The sequence below is a fragment of the Salvelinus alpinus genome, chromosome 9, assembly GCF_045679555.1.
Source record: "Salvelinus alpinus chromosome 9, SLU_Salpinus.1, whole genome shotgun sequence".
NCBI classification, from domain to species: domain Eukaryota; kingdom Metazoa; phylum Chordata; class Actinopteri; order Salmoniformes; family Salmonidae; genus Salvelinus; species Salvelinus alpinus.
Genome location: NC_092094.1, coordinates 37,210,661 through 37,231,471, shown reverse-complemented (window position 1 = coordinate 37,231,471; position 20,811 = coordinate 37,210,661). Strand labels below are relative to the sequence as shown.

The 20,811-nt window shown below is 42.1% G+C and overlaps 1 protein-coding gene and 1 non-coding gene across 4 annotated transcripts in view; both read right to left on the bottom strand.

The window, feature by feature from the left end:
• Positions 1-20,811, bottom strand: part of LOC139584750 (rho family-interacting cell polarization regulator 1-like) — an 88,418-nt gene that overhangs the window by 24,426 nt on the left and 43,181 nt on the right. For all 3 annotated transcript variants that reach the window (XM_071416933.1, XM_071416932.1, XM_071416931.1), the window contains exons 7-12: positions 13,284-13,433; positions 13,006-13,069; positions 12,830-12,873; positions 9,786-9,911; positions 4,117-4,265; positions 3,853-3,982 (exon numbers count right to left, since the gene is read on the bottom strand). In XM_071416933.1, the coding sequence (XP_071273034.1) occupies positions 3,853-3,982; positions 4,117-4,265; positions 9,786-9,911; positions 12,830-12,873; positions 13,006-13,069; positions 13,284-13,433 (663 nt within the window). The remainder of the gene's footprint in view (positions 1-3,852; positions 3,983-4,116; positions 4,266-9,785; positions 9,912-12,829; positions 12,874-13,005; positions 13,070-13,283; positions 13,434-20,811) is intronic.
• Positions 20,335-20,446, bottom strand: LOC139531161 (U5 spliceosomal RNA). Its single transcript, XR_011666268.1, has one exon. It is a non-coding gene; the product is annotated as a U5 spliceosomal RNA (small nuclear RNA).

Sequence of the window (20,811 nt, the reverse complement as noted above, 5' to 3'; positions counted from 1 at the left end):
CCTCCTCAATGTCCACCTCTTGAACATCAGACTCTGAGGCCTCATCTTCACTGTCCCTTTCCAACCTTGTTGAGGATGGCTTGTTGTCAGGCTCAAAAAAACTCAAATCTGCCCGGATGGCCACCAATTTTTCAACCTTTGTATTGGTCAGCCTGTTGCGTGCTTTGGTGTGTGTGTTCCCAAACAAGGACCAGTTGCACTCTGAGGCGGCTGATGTTGGTGGGATTTGAAGGATGGAGGCAACAGGGGAAAGAGCCTCAGATCCACAAAATCTCTTCCACCAGGTGGCTGATGAGATATGTTGGCACGACTGTCATATTGCATCTCCATCCCCAAAGCCCTTGCTCGGAAGAGTACTTTGCCAGACTGCCAAGAACCTTGCCTCATCCAGGCCAAGGTGGCGAGACACAGTAGTGATGACACCAAAGACCTTGTTGATCTCTGCACCAGACAGGATAATCTTGCCAGCATACTTGGGGTCCAACATCTACGCTGCGGCATGTATGGGCTTCAGGCATAAGTCTTCACACTTTTTTATGTATTTCAGAACTGCAGTTTCCTCTGCATGGAGCAACAGTGAAGTGGGCAGGGCAGTACGGATTTTTCCTCCTACATCTGCAAGCAGAGTCTGAACATCAGACAGGATGGCATTGTCTCCCTCAATTCGTGCAATGGCTACTGCTATAGGTTTCAGGAGTTTCAGGCTGCTTACCACTCTCTCCCAAAATACATCATCCAGGAGGATCCTCTTGATGGGGCTGTCCATATCGGCAGACTGTGATATGGCCATTTCTTGGAGACTCCTTCCCCTCCAGGAGACTGTCAAACATGACGACAACACCACCCCAACGGGTATTGCTGGGCAGCTTCAATGTGGTGTTCTTATTCTTCTCACTTTGCTTGGTGAGGTAGATTGCCGCTATAACTTGATGACCCTTCTCATACCAAACCATTTCCTTGGCTCTCTTGTAGTGTGTCCATTGTTTTCAGTGCCATGATGTCCTTGAGGAGCAGATGCAATGCATTGGTGTGATGTGAGAGTAGGACTCCTCCACTTTAGACCAAGCAGCCTTCATGTTCGCAGCATTGTCTGTCACCATGGCAAATACCTTCTGTGGTCCAAGGTCATTGATGACTGCCTTCAGCTCATCTGCAATGTAGAGACTGGTGTGTCTGTTGTCCTTGTGTCTGTGCTCCTGTAGAATACTGTTTGAGGGGTGGAGATGATGTAGTTAATTATTCCTTGCCCACGAACATTCGACCACCCATCAGAGATGATCGCAATACTGTCTGCTTTCTCTATGATTTGCTTGACCTTCACTTGAACTCTGTTGAACTCTGCATCCAGCAAATTAGTAGATAAAGCATGTCTGGTTGGATGGGTGTATGCTGGGCAAAGAACATTCAGAAATATCTTCCAATATACATTGCCTGTGAGCATCAAAGTTGAACAAGTTGCATACATAGCTCGAGCAAGACATTCATCAGCATTTCTCGGACTACGTTCCTCCATTGAGTCAAAAGAACTGATTCCAGGAGGACCATGAGCTGTTGCTATCAATAAGGTGTCTGATTCATCATTTTCACCTTGAATAGAAGTAGAGGGATTTTTGTCAGAGGTTGCTTGTTGTGAGCGCTGAGGGAACGTTATGCACTTGGCCAGATGATTCTGCATCTTCTTTGCATTCTTCACATATAATTTGGCACAGTATGTGCAAATGTACACAGCTTTTCCTTCTACATTAGCTGCAGTGAAATGTCTCCACACATCAGATAGTGCCCATGGCACTAAAATGAGTAAAAAAATAAATACAAATCCATGTACATATAAATAGTTAAGCAGTTAGATTAAACAACTCCTTTGTAAGATGTTTTAAAATGAAACATGTATGGAAACAGGTGAATTAATACTCCTTAGTTAGCAGGCTCAAGTAAGCGAAAACCCACATGGTAGCAAAAACTAACTAGCATAATTTGTTAACAAGATAGAAACGATTTAAACACACTTTGCAGTAGGCTACTATTTAGTAGTTAACAAAAAATAATGTATGTCATAAAATATATTCACCGCAACCAGTATTGTAATCAAAACTTACCAGAGAGCATGCAATCCTTGGCTCAGACAGTGTAGTAGTATGGGTTCAATAGCATCTCATTAGTGTGCAAGATCTTGAGAAGCAGCTGTATATGTGATGGGAGAATGCACTGTGCATGCAGAGGGTTGCAATTCCATTGAATTGGGGATAGTTTAACCAAAATATGCCAGAAGACCTAGAATTGCCTTATGTTAATCCCACAAAAAAGGTTCACTGTTATAAAGCTAACTTTTTTGATGAATTTAAGCAAAATTCCCCAAATTTCTGGGCTCAACTTCCCATTGAAAATTTCCAGAAAATTTCCGGATATTTCCAGGAGAGTTTCCGACCCTTTACATCCCTAGGTGTATTAAAAAAATATTTAACCCATTTTCAATTCAGGCAGTATTTATAAAAAAAATAAAAATAAAAATAAAAGTATAATTCAAGGGGTATGCATACTTTCTGAAGGCACTGTACTTGTAAAGTTACCAGGTTGTTAGTGGGGTTGCACGATATGGGCAAAACATCTATTTGCAATTTTTCAACCAAATATTGCAATTTGACTTGTGATATCCCTGTAGATCAAAACACTTGGGCAAACTGTTGGAATCATAGAAATAAAATGACTATTCTAATTCTATGGTTGATGTTGTTTGGCATGACAAGTAGTGAAAAAACTAAAACAGGTAGTAGTTATATGGTCAGTGTTTCCCAGGGACCCTAATCACAGTTGAATAGATGTTGCATAGACACAGATTTTAGAATAGGCTAGCTGATTCAGAACATGTCGTTGCACAAGCAACACTCTGATCTACACCTCCACTGGTAGCAACCTGTATTAGCGCTAACGTTTGCTTTGCCTTAGTAGTACATAGCTAGCTAGCTAGTTAGCATCATTTTAGGCACATGCCAGCTTCTTTAGACTAACTCATGTTTTGCAGAGAGCAAGATACACAAACTGATAGTATAATAGACAAAACATGGATTCATACTTAGAAGCAATGTGGAAAGCAGCCTCGCCAAAGAAGTACAGTATGAACATGGGCAGAAACTGCTTCTCCAATAGAAATCCCAGATCACAATGCAATGGCATGGTGACGTTGGCTAGCTAAACTCATGCGCAGAAACACGTCAATCGTGTCTAACAGTTGTTTCGAGCCGAACTGCGCATGTGCAGGCTGTCAAATCCATATGAAGTTGTTTTTGACTAAAATGAAAACGTGTCAGTTTGTCACGTTCACGAGGTTGGAGTAAAAACATGTTCAACTACTTAAGACATTGGCTCGAGAAATATATCAACCAAGGAAGAATATTTCACTTTTCTCATTGACTTCTCAAACTCCAAACCCCAGCCTGGTCTGCTTTGCAAGTGTTCCCGGAAGTCTCAGAATGTTGCGCATCTGGCTTTAGAAACTCTGTGGCATCATTCTTGTTTTGGAAGCATATGTTGTGTGCATGAATTGAGAGCAAGAGAGAATAAACAGCATGGAGTTACTGTATTATGCCTGCTTGAGTGACAGGGGGCAGGGCTTGGTGTGTGTGTGTGGCCCGGGAACTGGAAACAAGCAGCAGCGGGAGGCAGCCTGTCTTGTTGGAGCAGTGTAGAGACAGTTTGGGGATTTTCTTTTAGTCTAACTGGTGCTCACAAAATAAAACTCCAGGTCACACAGCAAAATACTTGAGCCCTGAGTACAGTTCATTATTCTGTGGATTATGGGCCATATTATGAAAAAGAACACTGATTAGAGGACAGTTAGAGGTTTAGGGTACTCACATAGAAGGCCTGTTCCCGTAGGGAGGGGGTATCAGGAGGACTCTGGTTGTAGGTGGAGAAGCGTTTGTTCACCGTGGGGGGTTTGTTGACCGTGCTGGCGGTCGAGGCTTGGTCATCCTTGTCGAAGGGGCTGTCAGTGATAAAAAGAGAACAGAAACGTATTACTAGACCCACACACAAATGTATGCACACACACAGTCCCTCTTTCTATACAACCTTAATATCCTTATCACTTCAAAGCAGAAGCCACATTGGGCCACTCACTTCCAGGTGACCTCCAAGCTCAGTTTGATGGTCCCCAGGTCATTGATGTCCACTGCCACCGTCTGGGGTAGAGCAGCAAACAGGTCCTTGGTCTCACACGACACGTTTCCCACCACCACGTGATTGGCCAGGCTCTTCAGCTCTGTCACCTAGGGAACCAGAGTAAGACCAATCAAAATCAGTGATTCAGTTATGATCTAAATCGCTCCAAACACCACACTAATAGCTGATTTTGATAAGCATTAACCAGGTTTCCGTTCCAACTTTTTTATGCGAGTAAAGCACAAGTTGGATAGAAAATGTCACGACAGCCCTGATTGAACAACAAACTTGTCAGTAAACTTCCCAAATGTTAACAAAACACGCTAGACAAGGTTATATTTTTTTGTGTCTGTAAAATTAATTATGTGAGAAATAGTGGTGAAAAATATTTTATGCGCAAAGATCGATATGATAACCATCATATTAAAGTAAACTTGGGAGTCACGGGATGATGTTGTGTGGTCTTCCCACTATGACTCGGGAAAGCACGCAGTTTATTAGGCTACAGAAGAAATAAATTATGAACTTCACAGTTTGGTGAAAGTGCACAGTGATGAGCTTGATGCTCCTTTCCAATAAATATCAAAGGTCTTATTCTGGTGCCATGATGATCGATGCTTGGCTGCCGTTTGACAAATAAAAACTCTCTCACTCTTTTGTCCATAATAGTTCTCTCATCATGTAGCCTACCCGGACTGTATATGTGCGCTGTTGGCTAGAGCACACATGCAAAGACCAGAGTGGGCACATTCGCTATATAAACAAACAAAAAAATTGTAAAAAAATTATCAGTAGAGTTGAAAATGCGATGGAAACCCATTTACTTGAATTGTTTTATTCAGTAGATGGGAATTTAACCGCAAAAGTTAGTTCTATGTGCACTAGGTCCTCACGCACAGCTTTTTATCTGCAACAAGTCAAATTGATAGAAAGACATCTCTGTTGGGAAAATCCAGATTTGAGAATATTCATATGCAAATCTGTCACCAATTGGATGGAAACCTAGCTATTGGCTATCAAAATTAGACTGTTATACAAAATCACTGATTTCACATTATTATCCATTGTAAATTATTTCTCTCTCAAGGTTATTATATTAGTATGGGGTGAAACCTATTGTTATTGTCTGAATTCTTATTATTAAAATGTTCCTTGACTTGGTCAAATAACTCAAGCATAGATTGTCAAATTAGAAAAAAAAAGTTACCACAGAAACTAGAGGCCATGGGTAACTTGGTCAAAAAGACTGGTGCCGATTGGCATACAGGTGGCACTGTTTTAATCAGTCTCACTTAAACCCTCATATCCACTTCTCCATTTGACCCAGGGATTTGAAACTTTGTATGTAGGTCTCTTTCATTATGCTGAACAAATTTACCTCAAGGACCCATAAGGTCCATCAGGATAGATTTTCCTCCATCTTGGGAAACTTGGGAAAACTTTGCATGAACCCAATAATGAAGTCCAAATAACACCAAATTAGCTATTAGTTAGGAGGCCCATGGCACATCTCTTAACTTAGTTTGACAAAAGCCAAGGGATTGGTTAAGAGATGGCTGAGGATTTTACGTGTCCATTTAAATCCTTCGTAAATCCACTTCACAATGGCCTAATAACTTGAAACTTTTTGGGTCAACAAAGACATAACCATGATGAACCATGTTAAGTTTGGCATTGACATCTTAAACATTAAGGAAACCATTTACAATTCACTTTGACTATATAACGCTAATGCGTAAAATAATAATAAATTATTCTTCTCAGAATAAAAGTCAGATTCACTCCAAATTTGGTCTGTCACATGCGCCGAATACAAGAGGTGAAGACCTTACCGTGAAATGCTTACTTACAAGCCCTTAACCAACAATGCAGTTCAAGAAAGAGTTAAGAAAATATTTACTAAATAAACTACAGTAAAAAAATTAATAATATGTAAGTAACAATAACGAGGCTATAAACAGGGGGTACCGGGCCAATGTGCGGGGGTACAGGTTAGTCAAGGTAATTTGCACATGTAAGTAGGGGTAAAGTGACTATGCATAGATAATAAACAGTGAGTAGCAGCAGTGTAAAAAAAGTCCCAAAAAGAGTTTCAGAAAATAACACTGTTGCATTCAAACACGGCCACACTATACCAGTAGATGCATACTAGCACATACGCTAATATGCAAATGTTTTTTATTCTAATGAACCATAGGGCCAAATGACACCACATTTGGAATGTAGGCCCATGGTACATGTCTTAACTTAGTTTGAGAAAAGGGATTTGTTTAAAGATGGCTGAGCTATTGACGAATCTAAAATCAGACTTTCCATCTTCATTTGAATCACTGTAAATCCACTCCACAGTGGCCTATCAACTTGAAACTTGTCATCGCTATCATGGACATCCCTAAAATGAACCAAACGGAATTTGAAAAAAAAACAAGGAAACTATTAATTCATTATTTGCATATGTTACGCTAATGCTCAAAATCTGCGATAATCTTCTCCTCATGAACCATAAGTCAGATTCACCCCAGATTTTGTATTTAGACTCATTCCATTAGTCTTTAATTGGTTGGGGGAAAATGTGGCTGCATTCAAAAATGGCCGCACGGTACCTATAGAAGGACGTTTGCACATACTCTAATGCAAAATTACTAAAGTTTCTGCTCAGGAATTATAAAATCAGATTGAGCCTATATACCAAATCTGGAGGAATTTGAGAATGATTACTTGCTACATTAAAAAGTCAGCCATGCAACACCACTAGATGAGACCATATCACACCAGAACTATAAGAACTGAACCGATGGACATGGGCCATGATATCTGGTATGCAAACCTTATGTATAGTATCTCAATTTGTAAGTCGCTCTGGATAAGAGCGTCTGCTAAATGACTTAAATGTAAATGTAAATGTATATGTCCTTAGAGGTTGTGTGAATATAAAGTCACTGCAACCTTAGATGGCTGCATCAGACCAGTTGTTGTCACTATAGATGTCATTGGAACCATAACTGATATTTTGTCCTTTCTGTCATCCTGTGAACCCCGTTCATTGCTGCTAGCAGCTATATTTTTCTCTATTCGTTTTTTATTAGAAGTTCAGTTTAGTTTCAGTTTTCAGACCTGATTTGCTAGGTTTTATTTAGTTGTATAGAAATATTTCTATTTTGTTTTATATTATTTTGTTTCAGATTTAGTTGCAGTGTTATGGACAGAAAGCATAAAAGGAGGCCAGGAACCATGTGTTGTATAGATTGTGTTTTTTGGATGGCATTTCTTGCAACTGGGGGGGAAGTAATACATAAGGTGATGGGTAAGGTTAGGATAAAATTATAAAGTCAATCTCAATGTGACATGGATTTAAAAGGAATAGCGCAGAGACTGGAGCAAAAAATATGGTGGAAAGAAACCCTCTCGTCCATGTTTACACCAACCCAATGATTTCAAATTAAGTAGTACATTTAGTTTATGATAATAACCTTGGTCTCTTCCTCATCTTTCCTCTCTCTGACTTCTTTTCAACTAACACCAGCGTATACACACCTATGTTAAACTAGGGAAATTGTGTTTCCATAACTAGGGCTATGTACAGTTGAAGTCAACATACACCTTAGCCAAATACATTTAAACTCCGTTTTTCAAAATTACTGACATTTAATCCTAGTAAAAATTCCCTGTCTTAGGTCAGTGAGGACCACCACTTTATTTTAAGAATGTGAAATGTCAGAATAATAGTAGAGAGAATGATTTATTTCAGCTTTTATTTCTTTCATCACATTCCCAGTGGGTCAGAAGTTTACATACACTCAATCAGTATTTGGTAGCATTGCCTTCAAATTGTTTAACTTGGGTCAAACGTTTCAGGTAGCCTTCCATAAGCTTCCCACAATAAGTTGGGTGAATTTTGGTTCTGCTTTTTCAGTTCTGCCCACACATTTTGTATAGGATTGAGGTCAGGGCTTTGCGATGGCCACTCCAATACCTTGACTTTGTTGTCCTTAAGCCATTTTTCCACAACTTTGGAAGTATGCTTGGGGTCATTGTCCATTTGGAAGACTCGGTTGCGACCAAGCTTTAACTTCCTGACTGATGTCTTGAGATGTTGCTTCAATATATCCACATAATTTTCTTTCCTCATGATGCCATTTATTTTGTGAAGTGCACCAGTCCCTCCTGCAGCAAAGCACCCCCACAACCTGATGCTGCCACCCCCGTGCTTCACGGTTGGGATGGTGTTCTTCGGCTTGCAAGCATCCCCCTTTTTCCTCCAAACATAACGATGGTCATTATTCCCAAACAGTTCTATTTTTGTTTCATCAGACCAAAGGACATTTCTCCAAAAAGTACGATCTTTGTCCCCATGTGTAGTTGCAAACCGTAGTCTGGCTTTTTTTATGGCGGTTTTGGAGCAGTGGCTTCTTCCTAGCTGAGCGGCCTTTCAGATTATGTCGATATAGGACTCGTTTTACTGTAGATATAGATACTAGTGTACCGGTTTCCTCCAGCATCTTCACAAGATCCTTTGCTGTTGTTCTGGGATTGATTTGCACTTTTCGCACCAAAGTATGTTCATCTCTAGGAGACAGAACGCGTCTCCTTCCTGAGCGGTGTGACGGCTGCGTGGTCCCATGGTGTTTATACATGCGTGCTATTGTTTGTACAGATGAACGTGGTAACTTCAGGCATTTGAAAATTGCTCCCAAGGATGAACCAGACTTGTGGAGGTCTACATTTTTTTTTTCCTGAGGTCTTGGCTGATTTCTTTTGATTTTCCCATTATGTCAAGCAAAGAGGCACTGAGTTTGAAGGTAGGCCTTGAAATACATCCACAGGTACACCTCCAATTGACGTCAATTAGCCTATCAGAAGCTTCTAAAGCCATGACATATTCTGGAATTTTCCAAGCTGTTTAAAGGCACAGTCAACTTAGCGTATGTAAACTTCTGACCCACTGGAATTGTGATGCAGTGAATTATAAGTGAAATAATCTGTCTGTAAACAATTGTTGGAAAAATTACTTGTGTCATGCACAAAGTATATGTCCTAACCGACTTGCCAAAACTATAGTTTGTTAACAAGAAATTTGTGGAGTGGTTGAAAAACGAGTTTTAATGACTCCAACCTAAGTGTATGTTAACTTCCGACTTCAACTGTAAATGCCAGCTGAAAAGTACCAGTGGCCTGGCTTTGGCCCCAAGTGAGAGCAGGTCCTTCGGCGCCATGGCCCAGTGAAACACGGGTGCCGGCCCGCGTAGATGGAAACAGAAATATTTACCCCGCTGTTTTGGGTAAAACACTGGGGTAAATCCTATATGGAAATTCAGCCAGATCCATGTCTCCTGACCCCCTCAGTTTAACTTTCCAATCCTGTGACATTGTGCAAAGTAATGGAATCATTCAGGGAGAAAAACAAGTCGAGATCCAGCTGCTCTCCTTTCACTGCGCTGTTATGTCCATTACCTCAGTGTCTTTGCTTCACACGCAGATGTGACTCTCTGAATGTGATTGACAGTCTGTGTGTGTTTGTGTCTTCATGTGCCTATATGCACGCGTGTGTGCATGTGTATGTGTGTGTGTGTGTGTGTGTGTGTACGTGCGTGCGCGCATGTTTTAGACCAGGATTTTCTGCTTTGTACCTTTATTGATAGGAACTCTGTGATGAGAGGCAGGAAGACCATGTCCTCGCTGTCCCACACCTGCTTGCAGTTGATCTCAATCCTTCCCCTCAGCTTCCAGCGCTGCCGCCCATACTTCATAAAGATCTAAAAGGTCAGAGGTCAGGTTTAGGTTCTAGAAGGCATAGCAGACAGATACAAAAATGAGCCAGACACTCACATTTTGCTCGTCACACATTTCCCTATTCTCAAGTCATCGCTGAGTCATTTGTGTTTTTGCTGAAGTTGAGCCAAACTCTGGAGGTTCTGTTTATAGTTGCCTTCCCCCAGGGAGGGAACGCAGCGCTCCACTGACTCACTCCATCGATTATGCTGTCAATCATCACTAAATCTATGCATGTTAGACAGAGGCAGTGCTGACACATTAACGCTTTTCCTTTTCCAATTACCCTGCTCCTCCTGCTAATCCCCCCAGACAGCCCCCCAAGAGGCCATGCTACTGTAGCATACAGCGGCGGCCCGCCCATTAGGGCGTTAGGGGTGGCACCCCGCTTGTGATTGGTCAACAGCAAAGTTATATTTTTAAAATAAAAAATACTATTATATAATTCATGGATTATGTTCTAAATGCTCAAAAGTGTGGAAATGTCTACATTTTCCTGTTTCAAAAATATATTGTTAAAAACAAGCTGTTCAGTTAATTACTGCCCCACATGAATTATAAGAGCTCAAAGTAAATGAACCGTCCTGGGGCGCTCAAATCTGCATCCGTTGAGTCAGAACCCCTGGGTCTGCTCTAGTCTACCTCCCAATGAGTCTCTCGTGCCAGACGGCTTACTTCCGCACATGAGACTAAATCTGCTCTATCAGGTACAGATGGCGCTAAAGCAAATTGTAATTAACTTGTAAATAAATAAATCATAACACAGTCATGGGAGCCTGGGACCTGATTAACCGGTCAACTACATCCAACAAGAAGAGAAGGACAGAGGGATACACTTGCTAGAACCTTGTCATCACGGATCTGGTAGGTCAAAAAAGCCTGGCCAATTTTACCCCCCCCCCCAGACAAACACAGTCTGCTTAAACTAATAACACACAAACAATTATACGTTTTCATGTCTTTATTGAACACACCGTGTCAACATTCACAGTGCAGGGTGGGAAAAGTATGTGAACACTTGGATTTAATAACTGGTTGACCCTCCTTTGGCAGCAATAACCTCAACCAAACATTTTCTGTAGTTGTGGATCAGACCTGCACAATGGTCAGTAGGAATTTTGGACCATTCCTCTTTACAAAACTTTTTCAGTTCAGCAATATTCTTGGGATGTCTTGTGTGAACTGCTCTCGAGGTCACGCCACAGCATCTCAATCAGGTTGAGGTCAGGACTCTGAATGGACCACTCCAGAAGGTAGCCTAACATTCTCCTGCAAAATGTCTTGATAAACTTGGGAATAGATTTTTCCGGCGATGATAGCAAGCTGTCCAGGCCCTGAGGTAGCAAAGCAGCCCCAAACCACGATACTCCCTCCACCGTATTTTACAGTTGGGATGTTTTTTCCCCCTCCACACATAGTGTTGTGTGTTCCTTCCAAACAACCCAATTGTAGTTTCATCTGTCACACAGAATATTTTGCCCGTAGCGCTGTGGAACATCGAGGTGCACTTTTGCAAACTTCAGACGTGCAGCAATGTTTTTTTTGGACAGCAGTGGTTTCTTCCGTGGCGTCCTCCCATGAACATCATTCTTGTTCTCGTGTTTCACATATCGTAGACTCATCAATAGAGATGTTAGCATGTAACAGATATTTCTTTAAGTCTTTAGCTGACACTCTAGGATTCTTCTTAACTTCATTGAGCATTCTGTGCTGTGCACTTGCAGTCATCTTTGCAGGATGGCCACTCCTAGGGAGTGTAGCAACAGTGCTGAACTTTCTCCATTTATAGACAAATTGTCTTACCATGGACTGATGAATATCAAGGTTTTAGAGCTGCTCCAGTTTCAACTGTTCTGCCTGCGGCTATGGAACCCTGACCTGTTCACCGGACGTGCTACCTGTCCCAGACCTGCTGTTTTCAACTCTCTAGAGTACTATTAATGATCGGCTATGAAAAGCCAACTGACATTTACTCCTGAGGTGCTGACCTGTTGCACCCTCGACAACTACTGTGATTATTATTATTTGACCATGCTGGTCATTTATGAACATTTGAACATCTTGGCCATGTTCTGTTATAATCTCCACCCGGCACAGCCAGAAGAGGACTGGCCACCCCTCATAGCCTGGTTCCTCTCTAGGTTTCTTCCTAGGTTTTGGCCTTTCTAGGGAGTTTTTCCTAGCCACCGTGCTTCTACACCTGCATTGATTGCTGTTTGGGGTTTTAGGCTGGGTTTCTGTACAGCACTTTGAGATATCAGCTGATGTAAGAAGGGCTATATAAATACATTTGATTTGAGACATTATGTTAGCTAGCTACCCCAGTTAGATAATGTGTTTACACCTAATGCGTCGGCATGCTTTTAAAAAGCTCCTGAGTGGCACAGTGGTCTAAGGCACTGCATCTCAGTGCTAGAGGCGTCACTACATGACTGGGCGGCACACAATTGGCCCAGCATCATCCGGGTAAGGGTTTGGCCAGGGTCGGCCGTCATTGTAAATAAGAATTTGTTCTTAACTGACTTGCCTAGTTAAATAAAGGTTCAATTTAAAAAAGCTTGTTGCGTTCTCCCTAGTGCACTAGTTCTAAATAATATAATATGTTCAAAACAGTGGCAGCTTATACAGCAGAGGTTGTTCGGTTTTTGACATGCAAAAGTGAAATACGTGTATTTACAAGGTTGTTCAAATGCACAGATAGCTTTATATATTTTCTAAAAGACAACACCAAGCTCCTCACGCCCCTGGTATTCAGCCAATCAGCAGCCGCCACTGGTAGCATATCCACTCCCTCCAACAGCAATAAGGCTTAGCCTTACAGGAATGATGATGCTGGGGCAGCCATGCTAGAGTGGAGAGAGAGAGCGCGCGAGAGAGAGAGAGGAGAGGGAGAGAAACTCACCTCATATGTGTCTCCAGCACAGAGCCGTGCGAACCCTGCTAGACCTGCAACACAAACAAAAAGCTTCAAGGCCACATACAAACACTAACAACGCAACAGTGTGATTGAAATAGACCAACACAGTCTGGAGTCACAACAGACAGGGAAGAGGAAGCAGTTGACTAAAATGAACGTACCCTTCATTTTCACATGGAACTCTCCCAGCTGGTTTTCCAGCTCGCTCTCCAACATGCACATGTTCTGCAAAGAGAGAACGTTAAGCAAAAACATCAGTCAGTCAAAACTACAACCATTGTACTAATATCAGAATAGAACACCTATTCTTAGTCAGGTTACCCTGCAGTCTTTGAAATCCATTTTAGGACACTGACTATCCACAGCTCCCTACCCATCTTACCCTGTTCCCCCTCCCTTCCTTCCCTCATTGACCACAGTCCCCTCTCACATCCCTCACCTCTGTGTACTCTTTGTAGCCCTTGTTGGCCTCCGAGAGGCTCTCTCTGGCCTCGCGGCTGCCCTGGGAGTCTGTGTAAGCCTTCACCATTTTATTGGCCCCATCCCTCAGCCGGCGCTGCATACAGTAGGCCTCATACAGCTCGTCAACCTGAGGAGGACAAAACACAGTTATGGGTGGTTAATTTAATTTGTCCCTTAGTGATTAAACAATTACTGTATATCCCCTGTATATTATAGTTTTGTTGTTTATTTTATTCACCAACCATTCAAGAATACACCCTACACCCTCTTCATAAATAATTTTCAATAATAGTAATCCATTTAGTTCTATGGTCTATTTCCATCATCATGGAACCCTAAAGCCTGTAATTGCACCATAATCCTTCCCTTGGTTCTTGACACTTTCACGACCTCTGAAAAAAGTGTGTCTGTAAAATGAAGACGCAACTGCAATGCAGTCGAAGTCCAGATGGGGACATTCCACTGGCCTCACAAACACATATATAAACATAAGTTAGGAACTATGCATCCTGTTGGCCACCTTTTGCTCTACGACTTCCTCACACATCTCATATGTACTGTATATATAACAACATTTTATTGATCCGCCAGCAGATATGGGGAGGCAGCTGTTGAACTGTAAGCTGTTACGGGAGACAGGAAACAGTTAAAGCACTTAGAATACACACATTCATACTCATTCACTGTGACAAATGCTGGCAATCTCAGAAAGATACAGTACAACCACCGACACATATAAAAACAAGCACTGTCTGCATGTCCCATCAAATAACATTGTAGCAGACTCTCACAGATTAAACTTGCATTCACCTTGTCAAAAACATCACACATTATTTCCAGGTCACAGGAGAAGTGTGGTATTGTGTGTTTTGACTTTGTCCTGGTTTTCTGAATCAGTGCACATCGCTTTCAGCTCGGTGCCTCATTCACTAAAAGATGCCCACTGTCTCCCCACTTTCAGACACCCTGATTCACCACAGTGAGTGACCCAGCATGTCAGGCCCACTCTGACTGTGTGGATCCACTGAGCTGCTGCTAACCCGCCAGCCTGAATGAATTAGTAAACAAACACCATGAGAGCTCCATTCACTAGAGTAGACTCCTTGGGAAATGTTTTATGAGTGAGTGAGAGGGTGCATCGCCATCTTCTACATTCTTCTGTCACATTCCCTCCATTTGGTGATGATCACAGAGGCCTATAGTGCACCTGACGTGGTCCACTTAACAACACAACAGTACTCTATACCTGCATTCCTGATGACCCTCTCTGAACACGGTCTCAACATGTTGGTTTGAAGACTATCCTCTCATTAACATAAAACTTCCTTCCCTCTCAATGTGTGTTTACAATGAAGCACTCTACCTGCCTGTAAAACCATAACATTTTCGAGAGTGAGTAACAGTGTGTGCCTTCTTTAAACTTCACTCACTGCAGCCAAAAACAAAGCCACCTGAGACTACCACGGTTGGGTTTAATTCACAAATTCAATTCTCTCTCTCCTTGTACATTTTATTCATTTCAAATTCTAGGTCAGTCTTGGAATTCAGAGATAATTCAATTCCAATGTTAGGTAAATTCCAATAATTAAATATTATCCCCAATAATTCCACAAATTCCAATTTAATTCCATCAAGCTGATCATGTCACTGTTCAGAAAGCTATACTGGAGAAATTGAAATAAAAGTTAATAATTTAAAACAATCATTTGATACTATGTGCATTAACTGGGAATTCCAATTTAATTAAATTCCAAAGAATACATGTTTTACAATTTCAATTTCAATTACAAAGTTCCAAATAATCTAATTCCAATTATATAACTTGAAGATTGTTGAAATTCAAATTGAATTCAACAAATTCTCCACTTCATCATTAGCTGCCTTTCTTCGTAGGGACCAAACAAATTAAGGCAAAAACTAAACTAAAATCAATAACAGTACATATAACATTATTACCTCACTACATATCTACAATAAAACATGTATAATACCACCAAACATAAGTGTGTGTAGAGTGTGTGTGTGTGGGTACGCATGTGTGTGTGTGGGTACGCATGTGTGTGTGTGGGTACGCATGTGTGTGTGTGCGCCTATGCGTGCGCAGCCCATCACTTTTTCAACCTGATCGGTTGATAGCACTTGCTAAAAGTAGCAAAACTTTTGTAGTTCTCGATGGCTAACGTTATATTTTTCAAAAACGGCACGTTAGAAAGGACTGTCAATACATACTGAACAGATCACATTATAGATAGATGCATGCTACTGTACATGGGAGATAAGTTTTGGATTGGTCTGCCAGCATGTCCAGCCAATCCATTATCTCAGCCAATCATGGCTAGCTGAAAGGTTCCTGTCTTTTTCTGAGGCTAAACCAACTAAGTTTATTATTAAGGCACATGAAAGTTCATATGTTCCAGAAGGCATTTCTGCCAAAAATCGCATTTTGATAAAATAAAATAAATGTTTACGTTCAAATGCCGCTCCTGTAAAGTAGTGACATGCGACATAATCCTAGTTTCCTGAAATGAGTCGCATTTAGACACGTGTGTCGGGTAAGCATAATCTAATAATGATAAAATATTTAATCTGGACACTATGTTTTTGATATTGCTACTATGCAAGTAACCACTTCACTGTACCGTTTACATCTTCTGTATCCTGTGCATGTGACAAATAAACCTAGATTTTATTTGATATAGTGTGTGTCTACTACATGGCCTCACATGTGAATCCTTAAAGAGATGGGTGGGGCTAAGGCTTAAGAGGGTGTGAACGATACTGAATGGGTGTAGACAAAGAGCTCTCCAGTAGGTGTACCAAAACATTAAAGTGCCATTTTCTCAAAAGTGGGGTTACAAGTTGATCAACTTTCAAAGCAGACTTACTTTCCCCATTGTTCCTCAACTGCAGTGTATGATATACCATTTTCTAGCCGAGTCTACTTTTATCCAATGTAAAAAACACCATTTGAAACTTTGCTACATAAGACCGAATCGAGGCGGTCGGTCACATACTGTATGCCTTGAGACCGTGATATAGGCCTAAGGCCAAGACAATAAGATGATAGTGCAGAATAAATTCAACCATGCCGGTTTCTCCACAAAACCGGAGAGCAACATCTCTCCGGTGAAGTCCACAAAACATATTGCATGTAACAAACATGACCTACAGCATGGTCAAGCAAATGAATGTTTCCAACATTTTTAGACTACTAAACAACTATTGATTTAGAACCACAGCGAGTTACAAGTCGCAAAGAAAACAGGCACCGCTGCCTCCACTATTCAAGCACCATTTAAACATCATGTAATCACCTATGCTTAGTCTAATACAGTGACAACAAAAAGAATAGCAAAACCAACTTAATCCAATCAAAGTAAGCTAAATATGTGGCTGTCCATGGTACTGATTTGTGTGCGTGCAAGTAGAAAAAACATGACTCACCCTACTTGTAGAGAAACGCCAATGCCATCCTCTTATGTCGCCTAAATGGTCTATGACTCAGTCATACAAGCTTTTAGTTTTTGTTGTCCTAGGCTACCTAGCTAAAATGCTTGCTCGCGGGGGCTTCCGGTATGGAACAGAGCTGATCAGTCGCATCTTTTTTTAGCTCTGCTACAAATTTTAAATAAATCCTGAAATAAGTTCACCCTTAAGCTTAATGTACCAGGAAAGGCAGTAATACTTTATTAGCTTATGAAATCCATAATGCCAACAAATAAAAGGTCACACCAAAAAGCCAGACTTAACGACTGTACATACATACATACATACATACATACATACATACATACATACATACATACTGCTCAAAAAAATAAAGGGAACACTTAAACAACATAATGTAACTCCAAGTCAATCACACTCTGTGAAATCAAACTGTCCACTTAGGAAGCAACACTGATTGACAATACATTTCACATGCTGTTGTGCAAATGGAATAGACAACAGGTGGAAATTATAGGCAATTAGCAAGACACCCTCAATAAAGGAGTGGTTCTGCAGGTGGTGACCACAGACCACTTCTCAGTTCCTATGCTTCCTGGCTGATGTTTTGGTCACTTTTGAATGCTGGCGGTGCTTTCACTCTAGTGGTAGCATGAGACGGAGTCTACAACCCACACAAGTGGCTCAGGTAGTGCAGCTCATCCAGGATGGCACATCAATGCGAGCTGTGGCAAGAAGGTTTGCTGTGTCTGTCAGCGTAGTGTCCAGAGCATGGAGGCGCTACCAGGAGACAGGCCAGTACATCAGGAGACGTGGAGGAGGCCGTAGGAGGGCAACAACCCAGCAGCAGGACCGCTACCTCCGCCTTTGTGCAAGGAGGAGCAGGAGGAGCACTGCCAGAGCCCTGCAAAATGACCTCCAGCAGGCCACAAATGTGCATGTGTCTGCTCAAACGGTCAGAAACAGACTCCATGAGGGTGGTATGAGGGCCCGACGTCCACAGGTGAGGGTTGTGCTTACAGCCCAACACCGTGCAGGACGTTTGGCATTTGCCAGAGAACACCAAGATTGGCAAATTCGCCACTGGCGCCCTGTGCACTTCACAGATGAAAGTAGGTTCACACTGAGCACGTGACAGACGCGACAGAGTCTGGAGACGCCGTGGAGAACGTTCTGCTGCCTGCAACATCCTCCAGCATGACCGGTTTGGCGGTGGGTCAGTCATGGTGTGGGGTGGCATTTCTTTGGGGGGCCGCACAGCCCTCCATGTGCTCGCCAGAGGTAGCCTGACTGCCATTAGGTACCGAGATGAGATCCTCAGACCCCTTGTGAGACCATATGCTGGTGCGGTTGGCCCTGGGTTCCTCCTAATGCAAGACAATGCTAGACCTCATGTGGCTAGAGTGTGTCAGCAGTTCCTGCAAGAGGAAGACATTGATGCTATGGACTGGCCCGCCCGTTCCCCAGACCTGAATCCAATTGAGCACATCTGGGACATCATATCTCGCTCCATCCACCAACGCCACGTTGCACCACAGACTGTCCAGGAGTTGGCGGATGCTTTAGTCCAGGTCTGGGAGGAGATCCCTCAGGAGACCATCCGCCACCTCATCAGGAGCATGCCCAGGCGTTGTAGGGAGGTCATACAGGCACGTGGAGGCCACACACACTACTGAGCCTCATTTTGACTTGTTTTAAGGACATTACATCAAAGTTGGATCAGCCTGTAGTGTGGTTTTCCACTTTAATTTTGAGTGTGACTCCAAATCCAGACCTCCATGGGTTGATAAATTTGATTTCCATTGATAATTTTTGTGTGATTTTGTTGTCAGCACATTCAACTATGTAAAGAAAAAAGTATTTAATAAGAATATTTCATTCATTCAGATCTAGGATGTGTTATTTTAGTGTTCCCTTTATTTTTTTGAGCAGTGTATATACAGTGAGGGGGAAAAGTATTTGATCCCCTGCTGATTTTGTACGTTTGCCCACTGACAAAGAAATGATCAGTCTATAATTTTAATGGTAGGTTTATTTGAACAGTGAGAGACAGAATAACAACAACAAAATCCAGAAAAACACATGTCAAAAATGTTATAAATTGATTTGCATTTTAATGAGGGAAATAAGGAGAGATTTCTGGCTCCCAGGTGTCTTTTATACAGGTAACAAGCTGAGATTAGGAGCACACTCTTAATGGGAGTGCTCCTAATCTCAGTTTGTTACCTGTATAAAAGACATCTGTCCACAGAAGCAATCAATCAATCCGATTCCAAACTGTCCACCATGGCTAAGACCAAAGAGCTCTCCAAGGATGTCAGGGACAAGATTGTAGACCTACACAAGGCTGGAATGGGCTACAAGACCATCACCAAGCAGCTTGGTGAGAAGGTGACAACAGTTGGTGCGATTATTCGCAAATGGAATAAACACAAAAGAACTGTCAATCTCCCTCGGCCTGGGGCTCCATGCAAGATCTCACCTCGTGGAGTTGCAATGATTATGAGAATGGTGAGGAATCAGCCCAGAACTACACGGGAGGCTCTTGTCAATGATCTCAAGGCAGCTGGGACCATAGTCACCAAGAAAACAATTGGTAACACACTACGCCGTGAATGACTGAAATCCTGCAGCGCCCGCAAGGTCCCCCTGCTCAAGAAAGCACATATACATGCCCGTCTGAAGTTTGCCAATGAACATCTGAATGATTCAGAGGACAACTGGGTGAAAGTGTTGTGAGACAAAAATGGAGCTCTTTGGCATCAAAATGTCTGGGGACATTTGTCAAATAGCATTTTAGAGTTACAAAATTTTAGAGTTACAAAATTGTGTAGAAATGCAGTAAATGAGTTCCAACTTCCAAACCCCTCCCCACTTTGCCATACCCTAGATTGAGCAGAACTGACGCCACTGATAGAGGTTAAGCAGAAATGTAGATTAAGATAACTTTTGGTCAATTGCACACAGGGTCCAACCGAAATTTGGGCAAAAACACAAAAATAACAGCGTTAAACTGTAACCGATCAATACACCATCATATTAGGTAATTTAATGCGTAAAAACCAAACATTTGATGAATAAGATATTTGGCTACTGAAATGCCATTTTTTACCTATCTCTACAGCTTTCGTCCAAAAACAAATCCTGTGAAATGGCATCATCAAGTACTGGAGGAGTTACTGGCTAGTTACAGTGGCTAGCTTAGCTAAGAAACTAGCTACGTTACTCACAGCGCGCATGCCCAGAATGACACAATGAAGCACCAAAAGGCACACCCCATTTCTATTAGAACATTTTGAAAGAGGCGGAGGTGGACTGTTTTTCATGCCAAAAGTAGACCTTTCACCCAACCCCTCTTAAGACACATACATAAAGGTTTTGGACAGGTGCAGGAGGCTGCCACACTGGGCGCCCGGGAGCTGTTGGTGTGGGGGGTTAAGCGCCTTGCTTAAGGGCACAATGGCATCTAGGATACGATACCAGCAACCATCCAGTCGCCAGCTCACTTCCTGCCCAATTTTTCCGGTCGGACCTGGGATTCAAACGGGCAACCCTTAGTTTACTGACTTGCCTCTAACCGCTAGGCTACCTGCCGCCTTACCAAAAATACGTTGAACTAATCAGTGTTCCTCTCCCTGGACGTCTTTAGTAAAAGGCGAAAGGCTTGTGCGTAATGAAGAGAAACCAGAGTCATTATGGGGTATTGTGTGTAGATTGATGAGGAAAAAATAATTTAATACATTTTAGAATAAAGCTGTAACGTTACAAAACGTGGAAAAAGTCAAAGGGCCTGAATACTTTACGAATGCACTGTAGGTGAAACGACTATCGGAAAATTCCCATATTTAACAAGATATGACTGCAGACACCCAGCAGGGTTGGTTTCCCATTCCCTAAATGCTTCTCCATTGATGTGATGATTAAAGCAGAAGTGCTCCCCTGCGTATCTGACTGGGTGCAGTGGGGGAAGAAACCAAATCCTGGCGCACCAAAGAAGTGTCAAGGGAAGCCAGTTTCGAGTCACTCCTATCAAATCGCATTGAGAGCATACGTCAATG